General features: G+C 34.4%; 1 protein-coding gene across 1 annotated transcript in view; it reads left to right on the forward strand.

Moving 5' to 3' along the window:
* Nucleotides 1-21,540, forward strand: part of BRIP1 (BRCA1 interacting DNA helicase 1) — a 182,801-nt gene that overhangs the window by 57,635 nt on the left and 103,626 nt on the right. The window contains 5 exon segments of the mRNA XM_079131358.1: nucleotides 1,615-1,747; nucleotides 6,371-6,525; nucleotides 9,255-9,420; nucleotides 9,535-9,675; nucleotides 13,661-13,822. Of these exon segments, the coding sequence (XP_078987484.1) occupies nucleotides 1,615-1,747; nucleotides 6,371-6,525; nucleotides 9,255-9,420; nucleotides 9,535-9,675; nucleotides 13,661-13,822 (757 nt within the window).

Here is a 21,540-nt window from a genome sequence, read left to right on the forward strand (position 1 = left end):
CATAATGCCCTTCTTGGATTTGGTTAATTTGCTCAAGCAGCTCACAGAACTCAAGGAAACACATTTACTGGTCTGTTATAAAGAATTTTACAAAGGATACAGGTAAAGAGATGATTGGGTCAAGGTATGTGAGAAGGTGCATGGAACTTCTATGCTCTGTCATAGTGTATTCCCCTCTGGGAACCTCCTTATATTTAACTGTCAGAAATCTCTCCAAACCCTGTCCTTTGGAACACTTCATTGCACATCCATGATTGATTAATTGATTAAATCATATCAACTCAAAATACCTGTCCTGTCTTGATCTTTCTGGTGATAGTTTCTATCCTCAAAGCCACCTCTGGGCTTCTAGTTATCATTCAACAAAAAGATTTTAGGAGTTGTATGCCAGGAAACAGGGAAGAAGATCTAATATATATTTCACAATCTCAGGTGTTGTTTCCAGTCTTTTGCTTACAGTACACTGCTGTAATCAATAACTTCGAACACATACCATATCATGTGTATGAAAATTACATCTATAAGAAAATTCCTTGAAGTGGAATTATTGAGTCAAAGCATAATTCTATTTGTAGTTTTCATAATTATTGCTAAAATTGACACAATAAATGGGCAAGTAGGGGAACTAAATGTATGCTTTTGCTAGCAGTGTTTGCAAACATGAAAGTTGTTTTCTTCCCCCTTGCTTTATAGGTAAAAAGTAGTATCCCAATGTAGTTTTCATTTATATTTCTCTTAATATGAATGAAATTAAGCATATTTAAGGACTTAATTCATTGCTGCCCTTTGTCATAACCACATTGGCTTTCTTTCAGTTTCTTCAAGAAATACATGTATTAACTACCTGAGAATCTGCACTAGCTATATGGAATATGGCTCCCCCCCCCCCCCCCCCCCCCCCCCCCCCCCCGGTCCTCCCATGACTGGATACATTTTGGATTCAGTTGTTAATGTTAGTTTAGGAAGAATATCATAGACTTTCAAGTTAAAGTAGCAACTAGGTTACATTAACCCAGTTTATTTTCATTATATTGTATATCACTGTCAGATATTTTCTTGTTCATGTATTCCTTTCTGTGTTTATTTCTGTTTCCCTTTAGTAGACTAAAATATCTGTGAGAATAAGAACCTTGCTACTCTGCAATTTCTACTACTTAGAATAATTTCTGGTATAAAATAGGTATTGAAAAGGTTATTGAATGTGTGAATGTGTCTATGTATCAATTAATGCATTTATATATTTTCAAATAATTCTCTTGTGTTAACATGTAGTACATTGATTTATTAGATTGTTTGGCATTTCTTTTTATGTGCATTTGGGTTACCCATCTAAACATGGCTCTCATTTGGAGAGACTGGTCACTGTGAATCCATAATTACAGTTGGGAAATCACATGTGTGTTACTTTCTTCTGAATAAAGCTTATTTTTTAGCTGTATAAATGTTTATTTTACAATATGAAACATGCATTTGTTTTAAAGGGTGTTAATTAATCCATATTTATGTCCTGGGAGCTTCAAGAAATACAAATCATTGTATGACAATTCTCTTGTTCTGTTAAATAATGCATTTAAGGATGATTCTGGTTGACAGAATTATTTTATTTTATTCTAGTTGGTTAGAAGCAAACTCTGAACATCTTGTAGAAAGGGATTATGAATCATCTTGTAAAATATGGAGTGGAAATGAAATGCTCTTAAATTTATACAAAATGGGCATCACTACTGCTACTTTTCCTATTTTGCAGGTAAGATTCTTTTTTTTTACCTGTGAAATTGATGTAGTGAATTAGAAATGATTTAATAGTGAGTAAATCCAGTGAATAAGCTAGAATTTATAAAATTTAACAATTGTTCTAAAATTTTAAATTTAAAAAAAATTTTAAAAAATTATTTTAAATTTAAAATTTCATTAGCTTAATCTTTAGGTTATGGCATGAGTAAATTATGGGTAAAAAATACCAGTGTTTGGTTTGAAGGAAATTAGGTTTTCAAGGGATTGTTTTGTTCAAAGCTAAAAAGTCAGTATTTTTAGGTTGAAATTTTATTTTATTTATTTTTTTAAATGCAACATACAAACTTTATTTAACAAAAGTAACAAGTAATGTCAAACAGGCACTTATATTAAGAAAAAAACTGACTAGAAGAAATTTTATCTTAAACACCTTACAATAACCTACTTGCAGTTGCATTTTACTGAGCTCTGTTGCTGTGAAGAATACAAGCTCATACAGGTCTGGATGAATGATTTGTACATTTTTCAAGTATTCACTGAATACTACCTTATATACACATATACATTAAATTTGCAAAAGATTTAATTGATGATCCCAGATAGACTTCATTTTTGTTGCTCTTTTGGAAGAGGTCGTCTAAAGAGAAGACTATGGGGTTCTGGCTCATGAATCATGTAATGAACCCAGCTTAGACTCTGTTGGACACCAAGTCTCCTCCATTCCTCTTCAGACACTAGATAAGCTTTGGGTACTCCTTTGGAAAGTTCTCTGGGTAACATGATATGCCAGTACTCATAGTGCTCATCGAAGTACTTGTCTGAATAGTTTGTGGCCATACTGCCGGCGCACAACAGGGCAGAAACCGAAGACTGCAAGAACAAGCAAAGCAGAACGCAAGTTGTTTCAAGCCAGGGCAATGACTCAACTAAAACTCGAAATTTTATTTTGTTAGTTATAAAATTTAACATTTTGGAAAATAAGAAGAGATGAAATTCATACTTTGTTCACCTTAATTTAGAAATAATAATCCTGAGTGAGGTTCATGGATAGAGATCATGAGTGATCTTTGGGAACTATGATCCTTATTAAATTGAATACACATTTTAATAAGTATGTCCTGTACATCGTTTTAGATAGAAATTTCATCATATTCTCAAATTCTTTTTTTAGTGATGAATATACTTTTTCTTTGTTTTTATCCATTTAAATTAATAGACTTTAATTTTTAGAGTGGTGTGTTAGTTTTAGAGAGAAATTGAACAGAAAGTACAGAATTCTCATGTACTGCTCCCTCTACCCCTGCAACCATAGTTTTCCCTATCCTCAGCAATGATGTTTTAGAGTATTTTGTTATAATTGACAAACTGATATCGATACATTATAGTCAACTGAAGTCCATAAATCACCTTAGGAGTCATTCTTTTTATTTTTTCATTACTGTGAATTGAACTCAGGGACTCACTCATGCTAGGCAACCACTTCCCCACTGAACTACATCTCCAAACCTTTTGTTTTATTTTGAGACAGTGCCTTAGTAAATTGCCCATGCTGTATTTGAACTTGCAATCCTCCTCCCTCAGCCTCTCAAATAGCAGAGGATAACAGGCATGCCTTGCTGTGCCCAACCAGTATTTACTCTTTCTGTTGTACAGTTCAAGTAGGTTTTGCCTAGGACTCCTCTAATACAGTGTCATACAGAATATATTCTCTGCTGTAAAAATCTTCTGTGTTATACCTATTCATCCCTCTACCACATCTTGTCACACTCCTAGATTGCTGGCAACCACCAATCCCTTTACTGACTCTATGGTATTGCTTTTTCCAGAATGCCTTATACTTGGAATCATACAGTAGATAGTCTTTTTGTTCACTTAGCAGTATGTGTTTAAAGTTCCTCTGTGTTGTGTTTTCTTTGTTTTGTTTTGTATTGTTTTGCTTTCCCCAGTGCTTGAGATCAAACCCAAGGTCTTCTATATTCTCGTGATTTTTCTATAAAAGTCTCAATGCTTTTGGTTACATTAATTCCTAAGTAGCTTAAAGTTTCTGTTGCTATTACAAATGGTGTATTTTTTAAAATGCAGTTTCTAATTGTTAATGGTACAGAAAAATAGTCATTGTTTTTTACTTATCTTTTTACTTATCTTCAGCTACCTTCCTGAATTATCTTATAGATTGTCCACAGATTATCTTAAATTTTTCATGTAGATAATCATATTGTCCATGAATAAATTTTTTATTCTTTCTAATTCCTGCATGTGTTTATTTCTGCTGTGCTGACTGAGACTTCCAGTACATTGTTCATTGTAGGCAGTGAGAAGGACATCCTAGTCTTGTTGCATACTTCAAAGGAGCAATTACTAGTATATTCTTCTTTTTTTCCTTTGGGTGCTGGGGATTCTAAGTAAACACTCTACCACTGAGCCACATCCCTAGCCCATATACATTCTTTAGTTTACTGCAGTTAAAAAAACCCCTTTTTTAAAAATTAACAACTTAATTGGGATATAATTCACAAGCCTAAAATTCACCCTTTTGAAGTGGGTACTGTCAGTTATTTATAGTTTTTTTTTTTTTTTTTTTTTAATTAGGTTAAGGACATTTTCTCTAAGCTAAGAAGTTCAGCATTATGATTATTAAAATTTTTTTAACATTTAAAAAAATTTGTTCTTTTTAGTTATACATGACAGTAGAATATTTTGATATATCATTAATACATGGAGTGTAACTTCCCATTCTTGTGGTTGTACATGATGTGAACTTACACTGGTCATGTACTTATATATGAACATAAGAAAGTTATGTCGATTCATTCCACTGTCTTTCCCATTTCCATCTCCTTTCCCTTCCCCCCATTCCTCTTGTATAATCCAGTGGGTGAACCTACACACTCCTGCCCCCTACCTATTGTGCATCAGCATCTGCATATCAGAGTGAACATTTGCTCTTTGGTTTTTTGGGATTGGCTTATTTCATTTAGGATTATTAAATTTTTAAAGAAATTTTTACCTATGTGTTTATAATTTAAAGATTCAATTAGTTCTATCAAGGAAAGCATCCACCTGCCCTACTCCTAAATCCTTAATTTCTCTTTGCACTGTAGATTTAATTCTTATAGTGTTCCTTCTGATATTTAATCCTGGTATTTCTAAATATACTTTTGAGTTTTCATCTTAGATGTTCTCTGTTGACTTCCTATTAAGTATAATGATGACTGAGCTCCTTTACACATTCTCTTTTATTCATTAACTCATTCTCTGTCTCTCCCTTACTTTTCTTCCCTTTCTCCTTTTTTCTCTGTTCTCCATTCACTCAACACAGTTCTAGTAAGTAAGTGTACATATCATATGCATATATTGTTGTAGTTCATGATAGTAATATTGTGTAACTTCTTTATTTATATTTTTATACAACTCTGCTTCCTATGGAGTAAAAAGTAACTTTTTGTTAACTTATTTTTCCTCATTGCTTAGGTTTCTATTTATCAAACCCCTGGCCCCACTCAGCTGCCACTGTCTAGGTACCCTAACTAGAAGTGAGCTTGGAGTAGTCTTATGATTCAACATTTGCAATTTCAATTAGCGTTCTGTTTTTATATGATCTACTTAAGGTAGTTCAAGCTTTCTGTATTTTATTTATGTAAATTGCCAGTATTGGGGATGAATAGTAGCCTTGATATAAGGTTTTACTTAAGAGACTTGTTTATTTAAAAAACAATTTAATATTTGTATTTTATTCATAATTTACAGGACTGAATGTTTTTCTAAATTTGTCTTTTCATTTGTTCTTTATTTCTTTTTGAAGGATATTTCTAGTTTGTATTTCTTAATGTTTTTTCAGTGAAGACTGATTTTTGCTCTTATGGATTTGTGTTATTTCAAATGCATCTAAATATTAAAATTTCTGTCTTATTTATTTTAACTATTTTCATTTTCGTTGAACACATTTTGTCCAACATCACAGTTGTCACCAATATGTTTTATTGTCTCAATATTGAGTTTTCTCTTTTACAAGGTAGTGAAGCATACTTTCCTGCTTTCTTATAATTTTGTCTTAACATTTACACTTTTATTAAAGTTTATGAACTGTGTAAAAATTAATGAGCCAGTTAGCATGTTTTGTTGTTAGCATGTATTATTCCTATGAATCAATTCAGTTTTATTTATCACATAGTCATATTATTCTTAGCATCAGAGTTATTTCCTAGGAATAATACAGGCGTTTAGGGCAAGTATCAACTTTTGAAGGCCATTAGAGGAAAATTTACTGGCTTTTTATTTAGTTCATTACTTCTTAAGGGCACTAAATGGTACCCTATCTGAGAAAGTATTGAACTTCTTTCTTTTTTTTTTTTTGAGGTGCTGGGGACCGAACCCAGGGCCTTGTGCATGCAAGGCAAGCACTCTACCAACTGAGCTATCTCCCCAGACCCAGTATTGAACTTCTGAAATGCATAATTTATTATTAAAGTACCTTTGAGGAGAATTTGGTTAATATGGGTATTCAAATTAGCACTGTGTATTAATGTATACCTAAAATTTTAAAACATGTTTCATTTGGGTTTCATTATAATTTATATGGAAGTTTTTCTCCTCACTCTGTTCAACCCTTCTTGAGAAATATGATAATTTCTTAAAGGGACATTTTTCTGCTGTTCTTCAAAAAGAAGAAAAACTCCCACCAGTTCATGGTAAAGAGGAGACAAGAGAAGTACCCATTCTTAGTGCTTCAACTCAAATAATGCTCAAAGGACTTTTTATGGTGCTTGACTATCTGTTTAGGCAAAACAGTAGGTAAGTGAAGATATCCGTTCTGTATTTTTCCTCTTAAAAAATTTGACTGTGGGCTGGGGTTGTAGCTCAGTGGCAGAGTACTTGCCTACCATGTGTGAGGCTCTGGGTACGATCCTTGGCACCACATAAAATAAATAAATAAGGTAAAAGTATTGTGTCCATCTACAACTAAAAATTTTTTTAAAAAATAAAAAATTTTGACCTAAACTGGGTGCAGTGGCACACACCTGTAATCCCTGTGACTCGGGAGGCTGAGACAGGAGGATCGAGAATTCAAAGCAAGTCTCAGCAACAATGAGGTGCTAAGCAACTCAGTGAGACCCTGTCTCTAAATAAAATACAAAATAGGGCTGGGGATGTGGCTCAGTGGTCGAGTGTCCCTGAGTTCAATCCCCAGTACTAAAAAAAAAAGGCCTACTTCCTAATTGGATACTAGTATGTGTTTAATACACGCTTAATTTTGAATGAACTAGTGGTACAGGTATTAGGATGTATTTGCTTTTAATTATTGACATAGATTCAGAATAACTGATCAAAAAAGATCAACTCAACTGGGTGTGGTGACTCACAACTGCAATCCCAGTGACTCAGGAGACTGAGGCAGAAGGATCCCAAGTTCCAGACCAACCTTAGCAATTTAATGAGGCCCTGAGCAATTTAGTAAGACCCTGTCTTGAAAAATTAAAAGGGCCTGGGAATGTAAATCAGTGGTAAAGTGCTCCTGGGGTCAATCCCCAGAATGCCTCCCCCAAAATCTTTTTTTTTTTTTTTTAAATGACAACGAATATTGAAATGATTAAATAAATACATTAATTAATTCACCTTTCAGTTTATGGTCCTCCAGTACTAAACTTAAACATATTTTCTTTTAAGTATAACTTGGATATGCATCTACCAGTTTCAGAGAGTCTCTTTCCTTTATTGTAAGAAACCTTTCCTTAATGAATTGTGGAAAATGAAGATCAACTAACTCCTCCTACCTTGTCCAGTTGTAGTACTGCATGCTTTCAGCATTTCTAAAAGTGTTTTCTTTTGTAAATTGTGGCAAAGTAAACATAACATTTACCATCTTAACCATTTTTAAGTATATGATTAAATGCCCTAATTTATATTCACAATGTACAATCATCACCACTGTCTATTTCCAGAAATTTTCATCATTCCAAACAGGAATTCTGTATTCATGAAACAGTAATTCTCTAGATTCCTTTCCTGCATTTCTGTATAATTTTACTTTCATCTAATGAATTTGCTCTTTCTAGGTATCTGATATAACAGTAGTCTTACAATATTTGTCCTTTTGTATCTGACTTATTTGACTTCACTTAGCATGTTTTCCTTGTAGTGGCATATATCAGAACTTCATTCTGACTGAGTAATATTCCATTGTATGTTTATACCACATTTTGTTAATTTATTTTTATGTTATTGGACATTTGGGCTGTTTCTAACTTTTGCTTATTGTGAATATAATGCTACTGAGAATATTGGTATACAGTATCTATTTGAATCCTGCTTTTAGTTCTTCTGGGTGAATATATTTATCTGGCAGTAGAAATAGGGCTGGGGATGTGGCTCAGTGGTCAAGTGCCCCTGAGTTCAATCCCCAGTACCCAAAAAAAAAAAACAAACATTTTTTTTCAAGATAATATAGTAATCCTACTTAAAGGAACTGCCATAGTATTTTCCATAGCCACTGTACCATTTTACATTCCTATTAGTAATGCACAGTGGTTCTCATTTCTCCACATCCTTGCTAATGTTTACTGTAGTATTGTGCTTTTTGTGTAATAGGCATCCTAATGGAGCAGGCATTGTGGCACACACCTGTAATCCCAGTGTCTCCAGAGGGTGAGGCAGGAGGATCTCTGAAGTCAGCCTTGGCAATTTAGCAAGACTTTGTCTCAAAAAAAAGGACTGGAAGTGTAGCTTGGTACTCAAAAGCCTCTGGGCTCAATCTGTAGTTACTACCCACACATGCACACATGCCATCCTAATGGGTATTAAAAGATATATGGTTACCCAATGATATCTCTTTGTGGTTTTAATTTGTATATCCTTAATGACCAGAGATGTTGAAAATCTTTTTGTGTGCTTATTGGCCACTTGTGTATCTTCTTTGGAGAAGTATCTATTAAAGTCTTTTGCCCATTTTTTTAGATGTTGATAGGCCTTTATTTTTATTCGTTTATTTATATGCAGTGCTGAGAATCGAACTCAAGGCCTCACACATGCTAGGCAAGTGCTGTACCACTGAACCAAAACTCCAGCCCTTCTTTTGCCCATTTTTAAATTGAGTTGTTCAGGGGCTGGGGAGATAGCTCAGCTGGTAGAGTGCTTGCCTTGCAAGCACAAGGCCCTGAGTTCGATCCCCAGTACCACCAAAAAAAAAAAAAAAAAAAAAGAAAAAAAAAATGAGTTGTTCAGTGTTTATTATAGAGTTGTAATAGTTCTTTGTATAATCTGGATATTAATCCTATATCACATATATGCTGTACAGATATTTTCTCATATTCTCTGTGTTGTCTTTTTCACTTCTTGTTATTGTCCTTTGATGCAGAAAAGTTTTTTTTTTAATCTTGACATCTACTTATCTGTTTTTTATTTTCCTGTACTCTTCGTGTCATGTGCAAGAAATCATAATCTGATCAGTTTTTGTATTGCATAAAACTGTGACATTGTATATTTTATAATGTTTTGTAATTTAATTAGCATTTTTTCGCATTCAGGTTTGCAGATGATTACAAAATTGCTATTCAGCAGACTTACTCCTGGACAAATCAGATTGATATTTCAGATACAAACAGATTCTTTGCTCCACCAAAAAATAAGAAACGTGCACGACAGAAAATTGCAGTTCATGTACTAAACTTTTGGTGCTTAAATCCAGCTGTGGTAAGCTCGTGTTGTAAATGAAATTTTTGTCTTCTTGGTCAATACCAACAATGAAATGAATGCATTCAACTTTTTAAAAGATGATTTTGTATGTCTGTTGTTTTGTTTGTTTAGGCCTTTTCAGATATTAATGGCAAAGTTCGGACAATTGTTTTGACATCTGGTACATTGTCACCAATGAAATCCTTTTCATCAGAGCTTGGTGTTACATTTGCTATCCAACTAGAGGCTAATCATGTCATTAAAAACTCACAGGTTAGTTTTTTGTTTTTTCTTATTTTAAGGCTCTTGGTCTTTTCTTTTTTTGCTTAGTATTTTCTTTTTTTTTTTTTATTGTAAACAAATGGGATACATGTTGTTTCTCTGTTTGTACGTGGCGTAAAGGCATACCATTTGTGTGATCATAAATTTACATAGAGTAATGTTGTTTGATTCATTCTGTTATTTTTTCCCTTCCTCTTGGTCTTTTCAACCTCAGTGTAATTCCATATAAGCAAATTAGAAGGCTTCTGAATTGCCAACAAACAAGCCCTGATGGGAAATTCACATTTTTAAGTTTTAGAATTAAAAAAAAAAAACTGGTAATAAAAGTAAATACTAATTATTAGTATTCCCTCAGTCCATTAACTTTGAATATGAAGACTATTACAAATTGTTCATTTAAACAACTTTTTTTCTATGAAATCTAAAAACAAGAATATTTTGACTTTGTTACTATAGTTCCTACAGTATAATCACTTGTGTGTTTTCTTTTCCATTAGACTATGGTGTATCCTTATTCTTCTTTTTATATCTCCCTTTCTCTTCTGTACCTGAATTAGTACCTAGCATTTAGCAAGTGTTAAGTATATGTTTGAATAACAGAAATGATCTAGAAGTACTAGTATAAGTCCTATGATTCAGTATTTTAATTTATTATAACAATACCTATGTTTTTAAAAAATTTCCTCGAAACGTTTGAATTATCATTTTTTATTATTTCATCTCCTTTTTATGAAGTGGTTAGTTATGTGCTTAATATCACCTGTGTGCCTAATACAATTCTAGTTTTTTATAAAATGGTGTACACTGATTTATATGTGGTAAGAGTTTTGGTTCTCACTATTACTTGGGATGAACTATTGACATTTTATTAGTTGGGAGCATAGAATGATAAGCTCCTATCATTCACTGAGAATTTGCTTTCCGTATGCCAGATATTTCTATTGAGAAACATTACTATAAGCAGTAACAGTGTTAGGCATACAGGTTCCACATTTTTAAGTTGCCTTCCCTAGAGGCACAGATAAATATAGAAAGTTATATTTTCTTATAACAGTGTTAAAAAGGATCTAATTCATTGTGCTCTCAGCTGGGCCTGGTTGTGCATGCCTGTAATCCCAGCTACTCAGGAGGCTGAGGCAGATTGCAAGTTCAAGGCTAGCCTCAGAAAATGAGCAAGACCCTGTCTCAAAAAAAAAAAAAAAAAAAAAAAAGGATTGAGGATGCAGCTCAATAGTAGAGCACTCCTAGATTCAATCCCTAGTACCCTTGCAACAGAGTTCTCAGTTAATGCACAAAAATTCATTTAACCTGTAATTATCAATGAATTATAATAATAGTGCTTAATGTGCAGTTGTATTCTGTCATACTATAATACTGTCTGCTAACTTAAAAATAGTATTTTATGCCAGGCATGGTGGTACATGCCTCTAATCCCAGCAACTCTGAAGGCTGAGGAAAGAGGATTGCAAGTTCAAGGCCAGCCTCAGCAACTTAGTGAGGCCCTTAGCAACTCAGTAAGACCATCTCAAAATAAAAAGGGCTGGATGTGACTCAGTGATTAAACAACTCTGGGTTCAATCTCTGGCACCAGAAAACCCCCACAATTGTTTATTTTAATTGTTGTAAAAATAAATGACATAAATTTATCATCTTAAACTTTTATTCTTTATTTAAATTTTTATTTTTTGGTACCAGGGGTTAAACCAGGGGTGCTTAACCATTGAGCTTCATCCTAGTCCTTTTTATTTTTCACTTTGAAACAGAGTCTTACTAAGTTGCTTAGGGCTGCCCTAAGTTTCTGAGAGGCTGGCTTGAACTTGAGATCTTCCTGCCTCAGCCTCCTAAGCTACTGGGTGTACAGGCCTGCACAAATTCCCCTAGATGTTTTTCTTTGTACTGAGTATTGAACCCAGGGCCTCACACATGCAAGGTAAGTACTCTACCACTGAACTACATACTCAGATCTTTTCTAAAATTTTATTTTGAGATAGGTTCTCGGTAAGTTGCCCAGGCTTACCTCAAACTTGAAATCCTCCTGCCTCAGCCTCCCAAGTAGCTGATATTACAGTTGTACACCCCCATGCCAGGCAATCTTAACCATTTCTCAGTGTGCAACTTAGTCCTGTCAAGCATATCCACATTGTTGTACAACCAGTCTAAGAACTTTTTTGTCTTGCAATACTGAATGCCTATTCTCATTAAATACTTTTCATTCCCTCTTCCCCACCAGTCTCTGGAAATCATCATTCTACTTTCTGTTCTATGACTTTGGCTACTCTAGATACTTCATAGCAGTGGAGTTTATCTTTTTATGATTGGCTTATTTTACTTGGCATAATATTGTAAAGTTTGTCTATTATGTAGATTGTCTTCAAGTTTCATCTGTTTTGGAGCATGTTTCAGAATTTTCTTTTGAAGACTGAAGAGTAGTCCATTTTATGTATTTGCCATATTTTCTATATCCATTCATCCACTGGTACCCTGAACTTTTTATTTTGAAAAATCATAAATTTCACAAAAGTTGGAATAAAGTATTAATGTAGTGAATATCTTTGTATCTTCCACCTCTCTTCATCGAATTGTTAACATTTTGTAATATTTGCTCCCCTCTTTTTCTCTTTCCCTCTATGTATGCCTATACAGGTTAGATAGGTAGATGTATAGATAAACATGGGAAGATAAAAATTTTGCATACTTTAAATTATTTTAATTAATTTGTAGACATCATGACACTTAAAAGTTGCATGCATCTTCCAAGAATAAACACATTCTCTCACATGGTTAAAATACTATCCAGGATCCATCAAGTATTCTATACTGCATTTAGTTCTAATATTTCTTTAGTCTGTACAGCAGTTTTCTTGCCTTTTTTTTTTTCCTTCTGTTTTTCAAGACATTTCTGAAGATTTAAATCTCCATTTGTTGTGAGGCATGTCTTATGATCTGGATTTGTCTTAATGTTTACTCATGATATTCTGATTGAGTAAGAATACTCTATGGGTTACATTGCTATTTCCCATTGCATTGTATCAGGAGATAAATAATATCAGTTTGTCTTATTACTAGTTGATCATTTGGTTAAAGTGGTACCAATCAGATCTTACCTTGCAAAATGTATCTCAATCTCATATATCATCAACATATAGGACTATTTTACTTTTCAACAATTTCTATTATTATGTTGTTTTGAGAGTCCTAATACAATTTGTTCTTTCTTCCAGTTAAAATAACCAGACTAAAGCTAGATCTATGAATGTAGAAGAATTGCAAATAACTAAAAATTTGGTGGGTCTGCTTTTCTATGTCTAAGGATCTTTGAACACTAGTAAATTTGTGAAAGTAGTTCCTATTAAGGTTGCGATTTACCTATGGCAAATCATACCAGCTTTCACTACCAATATTTTGGAATTACCTGACTCTACTGTTGATATATAGACCTATATATAATTTTATGTGTTTACGTATTTTACCCACAAATATTTATTATGCGCTTAATTTTTAGAAAGGTAATGAAGAAGTAGAGATAAGTAAGACCTTTTTACTTTCAGATAGCTTCCTTCCTAAGAGAATTGAGTGATCTACTTAAAGCAAAACTTTTATAAATTAAGCCTAAATGCATTATGGTTTTTTTCTTATTTTCTCCATCAGGTTTTTTGTTTGTTTGTTTGTTTTGACCTAATTTTTTTGTACTCACACATTGTGATTCTCTTTTTATCCTACGTATATTTTTTAGATTTTCTTTGTGGTTATCATGGGGATTGCAGATATTATCCTAAAGATACAATAGTCTGATTTGAATTGATATCGACATAGTCATCTGTAACTAATGACAATAGAGAAAACTCCCAACAATTTAAAAATAAATTTCTGCTAAATGTGTTGCTTGATCTTCTTTTTATATATGCAAATAGTTCTACCTAAATATTGATTTTCTTGCCTTAAGTATGACTCTAATATTTAAGTATTTGTATTCTAGGTCTGGGTTGGTACCATTGGTTCAGGCCCTAAAGGTCGGAATCTCTGTGCTACCTTTCAGCATACTGAAACATTTGAATTCCAGGATGAAGTGGGAGCACTTTTGTTATCTGTGTGCCAGACTGTGAGCCATGGAATTTTGTGTTTTTTACCATCATACAAGGTGAGAGAATATTATTGTTTCTTTTGCCTCTGAAAAGATCAGGTGGGATTTCCATGATAAACTTCCTAGAGTGAGAAGTGACAAGGTAATAATTATAGTTTTCAGAATATCATGCTATTTTACATACTTATTAATTAAGACTTCTTGATTGTTCTATCATTATTTTACTCAACAGTCTAAGAGAATAAAAGTCTTCAAGCAATGTTATGAGTACTACTTTTTGTATATGATTTTTATTTTTAGAGGCAGCTTGATATTTTCATAGTTGGAAAGAAGAATATTCTTTTTTCATTTTCACAAATTGTACTTTTAGATGTTTCATTAACATTCAGATTTCTTTGTTACCCATTATTTTGCTTCATATATCTGTCTAGAATCACTCTGATTTTTAATAATTTTGTTTTAGTTAAATTAAAATTATATAGTATATTTTTGTCCTCCTACTATGCAAAGTGAAGCCACATGTGATTCCTGAGAGTAATGTCACATTTCATCAAAATCTAAGTTTACTTTCATTGTAGAGAAGTGGCATTTATTCTTTTTAAGATTGTTTTGACTATGTTGAGTTCCTTGAGATTCCATATGCATTTAAGGATGAATTTTGCTTTGTGTACTTTTTAAAAAATATTTTTTGTTTGTTCTAGTTAGTTTTTAAAATATTTCTATTTGTTCTATTTAGTTGTATACTATTATCCTAAAAATAGTAAGTCTTCTAATTCATGAGCATAGAATGTCTGTCCTTTTAATTATGTCTTAATTTCTTTTAGTAGTGTATAGGTTTTCAGTGATTAAGTCTTTGGCCTACCTGGTTAAGTGTATCCCTCAGTATTTTATTCTTTATTATGTTATTGTAAATAAAATTATTTTCTTAATTTTCTTTTCATATGTTCAGTGCCAGTGAGTAAAAATACAACTGTGTCTCTGTGGCTATCTTGTATTTTGTAACTTTGCTGAATTTGTTCATTTCCTTTAAGAGAGATATTTATGTGTGTGTGTAATCTTTAGTGTTTTCTTATATGTATAAGATCATGCTCTCTGTGAACAGAGATAATTTTACTGTTTCTAATTTGCATATTGTTGGGCCTTTAATCCAATCTGCCAGTCTTTGTCTTTTGATTGATGAGTTTAGGCCATTAATGTTTAAGGTTATTATTGAGATATGATTTGGTTCCCATTTTGATTTATTTCTAGTTTTTAATTTTAATTGGTTTCTCCTTTGATTAGCTATTCCTTTAGTGTAATTCCTCCCTTCACTGGTTTTCACTTTTTTTTTTTCATTTCATCTTCATGGATTATTTTGTTGAGAATAATCTGAAATGCAGGCTTTCTGATTGTGAATTCTTTTAATTTTCGTTTATTATGGAAAGTTTTTATTTCATCTTTAAATCTGAAGCTTAATTTTGCTAAATATAGGATTCTTGGTTGGCTTCCATTTTCTTTCAGTTCTTGGTATGTTATTCTGGGACCTCCTAGCTTTGAGGGTCTGGGTAGAGAAATGAGCTGAGATCCATATTGGTTTCCCCCTATGGTTGGGGTCTTAAGCCCCCTTGCTCTTCTCGACCAGCGACAAGGGAAGGGGACACTCCCCAACAAGGTCAGACCGGGATAGGTAAGGCCGACTGACCGCCTGCTCCCAGCCCGCCTGCTCCCAGCCCTCCGTGCAAAGGACAATCAGATGCGTCAGGGAGACCCGTCACCAGCAGGAACTCGTTTATTGAGGAAATCACACAGCTTTTATGTAGGGAACCAATCAGCTTAAAGGTCAGCAAGGCATGGGGTGTTCACGCAGGCAAGAGTCCCATAAGACTATATGGCAAGCACGAGCTGATCATGGTTCGCGTAACTATTGTTAACCAATCCCTGACAGTGGTCCGATTCATCGTCATTAACTATTGAAACCGCCTTTGAGGCCTGATCTTGCTCACTCGCCAGGGAGTAAGGAGTCAGCCTGAGTTAGTTAACGTGTCATTAGTCCCAGCACCCTATATGTAATCTGATGTTTTTCTCTTGCAGCCTTTAATATTCTATCCTTATTCTGTATGCTAGGCATTTTCATTATAATGTGCCGTGATGTGGGTCTGTTGTAATTTTGCACATTTGGGTCCTCTGAACCTGTTGTATTTGATTTTTACATTATTCATTCTTTAGATTTGGAAAATTTTCTGTTATTATTTCATCAAAAAAATCAGGCATTCTTTTGGTTGGTTATATCTCCACACCTTCATCTATCCCAATGAATCTTAAATTTGTCTTTTTCATGTTATCCCATAATTCTTGGAAGTTCTGTTCATGGTTTCTTATCTTCTCTCCATGGTCAACTCTATTTTCAAGATTGTATATTTTGTCTTCATTGCCTGAGGTTGTCTTTCAGTGTTCTAGTCTGTTCATTTCAAGGATTTCTGTTTTTTGTTTTTTTTTTTTTTCCAGAATCTCTATTTCTTTATTGAAGTGATCTTTTGCTACCTTCATTTGCTCTCTTACATCATCCTTTACTTCACAGATCAGCTTAACTATGTACTTTCTAAACTCCTTCTCTGACATTTTTTCCACTGTGGTGTGGATGAATTCTGTTATTGGATTATCTTGGTTTGCTTGGGGCAGTTTGTTTCTTTGCTTTTTTGTGTTGTTTGTGTGTCTACCCATGTAACACTATGGATCTGAGTCAGTATAGTTTCTGCCCTGTGGCCTTATAGTGTCCCTGAAGGCTTCCAGTACCTCACTACTTAGGGGGAGACAAATAATAACAATAACCAGGGAAATGAGGAAAACAACTCCATTTGCAGTAGCCTCAAAAAAAACAAAACGAAACAAAAAAACTTGGGACTCAATCTAACCAAAGAGGTAAAAGATCTCTACAATGAAAACTACAAAACATTGAAGAAAGAAATTGAGGAAGAACTTAGAAGATGGAAAGATCTCCCATGTTCTTGGATAGGCAGAATTAATATTGTCAAAATGGCCATACTACCAAAAGTACTATACAGATTCAATGCAATTCCAATTAAAATCCCAATGATGTACCTTACAGAAATAGAGCAAGCAATCATGAAATTCATCTGGAAGGATAAGAAACTCAGAATAGCTAAAGCAATCCTTAGCAGGAAGAGTGAAGTAGGGGGTATCGTAATACCAGAACTTCAACTATACTACAAAGCAATAGTAACAAAAACAGCATGGTATTGGTACCAAAATAGAAAGGTAGATCAATGGTACAGAATAGAGGACACGGACACAAACCCAAATAAATACAATTTTCTCATACTAGACAAAGGTACCGAAAATATGCAATGGAGAAAAGATAGCCTCTTCAACAAATGGTGCTGGGAAAACTGGAAATCCATATGCAACAGAATGAAACTAAACCCCTGTCTCTCACCCTGTACAAAAATCAACTCACAATGGATCAAGGACCTTGAAATCAGACCAGAGACCCTGCATCTTATAGAAGAAAAAGTAGGTCCAAATCTTCAACTTGTTGGCTTAGGGTCAGACTTCCTCAACAGGACTCCCATAGCACAAGAAATAAAAGCCAGAATCAATAACTGGGATAGATTCAAACTAAAAAACTTTCTCTCAGCAAAGGAAACGATCAGCAATGCGAAGAAAGAGCCTACAGAGTGGGAGAAAATCTTTGCCACTCATACTTCAGATAGAGCACTAATTTTCAGAATATATAAAGAACTCAAAAAACTCTACACCAAGAATACAAATAACCTAATCAACAAATGGGCTAAGGATATGAACAGACACTTCACAGAAGAAGATCTACAAGCAATCAACAAACATATGGAAAAATGTTCACCATCTTTAGTAATAAGAGAAATGCAAATCAAAACTACCCTAAGATTCCATCTCACCCCAGTTAGAATGGCGATTATCAAGAATACAAGCAACAGTAGGTGTTGGAGAGGATGTGGGGAGAAAGGTACACTCATACATTGCTGGTGGGGCTACAAATTAGTGCACCCACTCTGGAAAACTGTGGGGAGATTCCTTAGAAAACTTGGAATGGAACCACCATTTGACCCAGCTATCCCACCACTCGGCCTATACCCAAAGGACTTAAAATCAGCATACTACAGAGATACAGCCACATCAACATTCATAGCTGCTCAATTCATAATAGCCAGATTGTGGAACCAATCTAGATGTCCTTCAATTGATGAATGGATAAAGAAACTGTGGTATATATATACAATGGAATATTACTCAGCTATAAAGAAGAATAAAATTATGGCATTTGCAGTCATATGGATGAAATTGGAGAATATCATGCTAAGTGAGATAAGCCAATCTCTAAAAACCAAAGGACGAATGATCTCGCTGATAAGCGGATGATGACACATAATGGGGGGTGGAAAGAGGGCAAGAATGGAGGAAGGAGGGACTGTGTAGAGGGAAAACAGGGGTGGGAGGGGTGGAGGCGGAGGAAAAAATAACAGAATGAATCAAACACCATTACCCTATGTAAATGTATGATTACGCAAATGGTATGCCGTTACTCCATGTACAAACAGAAACAACATGTATCCCATTTGTTTACAATTTAAAAAAAAGAGTATAATTATGGCATTTCTGGTAAATGGATGGAGTTGGAGAATATCATGCTAAGTGAAATAAGCCAATCCCAAAAAACCAAAAGCTGAATGATTTCTCTGGTAAATTGGATGATGATACAGTGGCAGGGAGGCAAGAATGGAGGAAGGATGGATTGTATAGAGGAAAAAGGGATGGGAGGGTTTGGGAGGGAGGAAAAATAATAGAATGAGACAAATATTATTACCCTATGTACATGTATGATTATGCAAATGGTGTGACTACTTTGTGTACAATGAGAGAAATAAAAGTTGTACCCCATTTGCGTACAATGAATCAAAATAAAAATAAATAAATAAAACAGAAAAAAAAATAACCAATGCAAACAATTTACAGCATGAAACCAAAGAGTTTTTACTATGACATCTATAATGTTAATCATCACAATAAACAGAAATGATATGATCAGTTATTGCCTATAATAAAGACAGCAAGTTTGCAAAAGGGTTTACATTTTCAAATGGTGGATAGGGAGAGAACAGAAGTGATATAGGATGTGATGATTATGCAGGAAGAGGAGAGAAGACAGAAGTAAAAGATTAGAGGAGCGAAACAGAACAACAGAGATTGGCTGTTAGCAGAAGAAAAGAATCAAGGGAAACAGGTGAAAATATACATATAAAGCAAAAATTAAAAATAAAAAGAATACAGAATAGAACTAAAATATACTAATCAAACATCCTAGTTCACAAAAAACTAATCCATGTGAAATAACTGGCTTAAAAAATGCTAGAGATGAGAAGAAAAAAATAGGAAACCGTATGTTCATGTACTATTAAGGTCACAATTAATCAGTGAAAAGAAATTAAAAAGAAAAAGAAATCTTGATGAAAAGTTAAAGAATTCTTTCCATTGGAATTCAAAATATTCTCAACTTCCCAGAAGTTTTTAGGTGTGGTCTTCTGGAGTGTGATGCTGCACCCTCTGGATTGCTGCAGTTAGAGGTTAATCCCATAGACTGAGTTCTTGAAGGCAAGGTTCAGGCTTAGGTAGACTCCAGGCTCTTTACTGAATGCTAATTGATTTGGAGATTTTAAGTGCACCTCTAGTGCCCAGTCCTTGCTGGTCCACACTGGAAGACTTTTACCCCAGAGAGCTCCCCTGGGTTCTACTCGTGAGGTGGAGGAGCCAATTCTTAATCTACTATGTTACCTGCAGACCACACATTTACTCCTTGTTTCCTCCTCTCTGTTTCAGTCTCCAGACAATTTCTCCTGACCCTGCCCTGTCAAGTTCCCAGCCAGATGAGTCTCTCCCGGCCAGTCCTGTAAGCAGTCAGCTTTGGAGGGGGAAGGGTAGAGTTGGGTAGGTTTTGTGACCAGTTGTCCCCTGTGTAAATCTCTCTTCATGTTTGATTTTCTTCTGGCCATTTAAGCATACTCTGTGTTGTACATTGTGTGTTTACTGGGCCTGTATTTCAGGCCAAACTCAGGTTTGCCAGGAATCAGCTTTTTCAGTTGCTGGCCCCTGCCCCCTGCCACTGCAGCTGCAAAGTGGTTCCTTCTTTTGACCTCTGCACACTACCTGGAGAGATGGCAGCTTCTTTCCGTACACACATATATCATGCAGCGAGTCTTTCAGGTTTGTTGGGCAATGTCCTTGATCTCTAAATGCTCTGAACCCAGATATGCCTTTGGCCTCCCAAAAATGCAGGTTCCTTTAATCCCCTTATTATTCTACTATGCTTACAAAGGGACCTCTCTGACTGGAGCTTCCAGTCCAGCCATGGCAGTGACTGTGCTGCTGGGGATTTTTTTCTTATTTTATTGTCTCCAACCGCCTGTGTGTCCCTGGTCTGCTTTGAATGTCCAGTTTTAGGTTTCATTAAAGTGCCCCCCATCTTTTTTTTTTTTTTTCTCCCTTGCTCACCCATCTTGCAGAGGAGCTGCTTGTCTGCTTTCTTGGTTTTACACCATGGAGCAGCCAGGACACCCATATGTGTGTTTCTTTCATTATATCTTGTGTTGCTGGGGAGTGAACCCAGGGCCTTGTGCATGCTAGACAAGTGCTGTACCACTCAGCCACACTCCCAGGCCCTAGAGTTCTTTGATTCGGAAATGAAGGATTCCTTTTAGTATTTCTTGTAGAGCAGGTCTAATATAATGAACTCCCTGAGCTTTAATCTGTGTGGATATGTTGTAATTTCTCATTCATATTTGAAGGACAGTTCTAACAGATATAGAATCCCTTGTTCACGGGTTTTTTTCTGTAGCACTTTATGTATGTATGTACGTAGGTATGTGTGTGTGTGTTTTGGCAGTACCAGGGATTGAACCTTCCCTAGCTCTTTAAATGTATTATCCATTGCCTTTTGGCCCTCAACATTTCTGAGGAGATGATGATGACTGATGAGGTTATTCAGGATCCTTTTGATGTGATGTTTCTTTTATTTTGCTTCTTTCAAGAATCAGTCTTTGACTTTGGCTTTGTATAGTTTAATCATGTCTCATGGTTTGGTTTGCTTTGGGTTTACCTTCCTTTGAATTGAGCCTCTGTACAGGTAGACTTGTGATTTTAATTAAATTGGGGAAATTTTCAGCCATTTTTTTCCTGAAATATTTTGAATTGAGTAAAAATGTAAATGCAAAATATAATTTATGGAATGTAACTCTAATTGTGCTTATGGAAATTTATAGTTTTTAATGCTTATTAGAAAAAAAAAGAAAAATCTTAAAAATCATAACCTATACTTGTACCTTAGGAATCTAGAAAAAGAAATGGAAAATTAGCACTAAGCAGGGGGAAGTAAATAAGATAAAAGTAAAAATCAATAAAGTAAGAAACTACAAAATAATAGATGCAAATCAGTGAAACCAATAGCTGTCTTCACTATGAAAATACATTAATAAAATTAATAAAATGTAGCAAGAAGATAAAATAAAAATATTAAATTACTGATATCAGAAATTAAGAGGGAACATCATTATAGATTCCATTGACATTACAAAGATAATAAAGGGATTCTTGAAACAGCTTTATGCCAAGCATTTAAACAATTTGTATGAAATAAACAGATTCCCTGGAAGAAACAGATTATCAACTGGGTTCTATTCTTAGCACTGCATATAAATAAATGAATAAAATAAAGGTCCATCAACAACTAAAAATATATATATTTAAAA

The sequence above is a fragment of the Sciurus vulgaris genome, assembly GCF_902686455.1.
Source record: "Sciurus vulgaris genome assembly, chromosome: 3".
In the NCBI taxonomy this organism is placed as follows: Eukaryota; Metazoa; Chordata; class Mammalia; order Rodentia; family Sciuridae; genus Sciurus; species Sciurus vulgaris.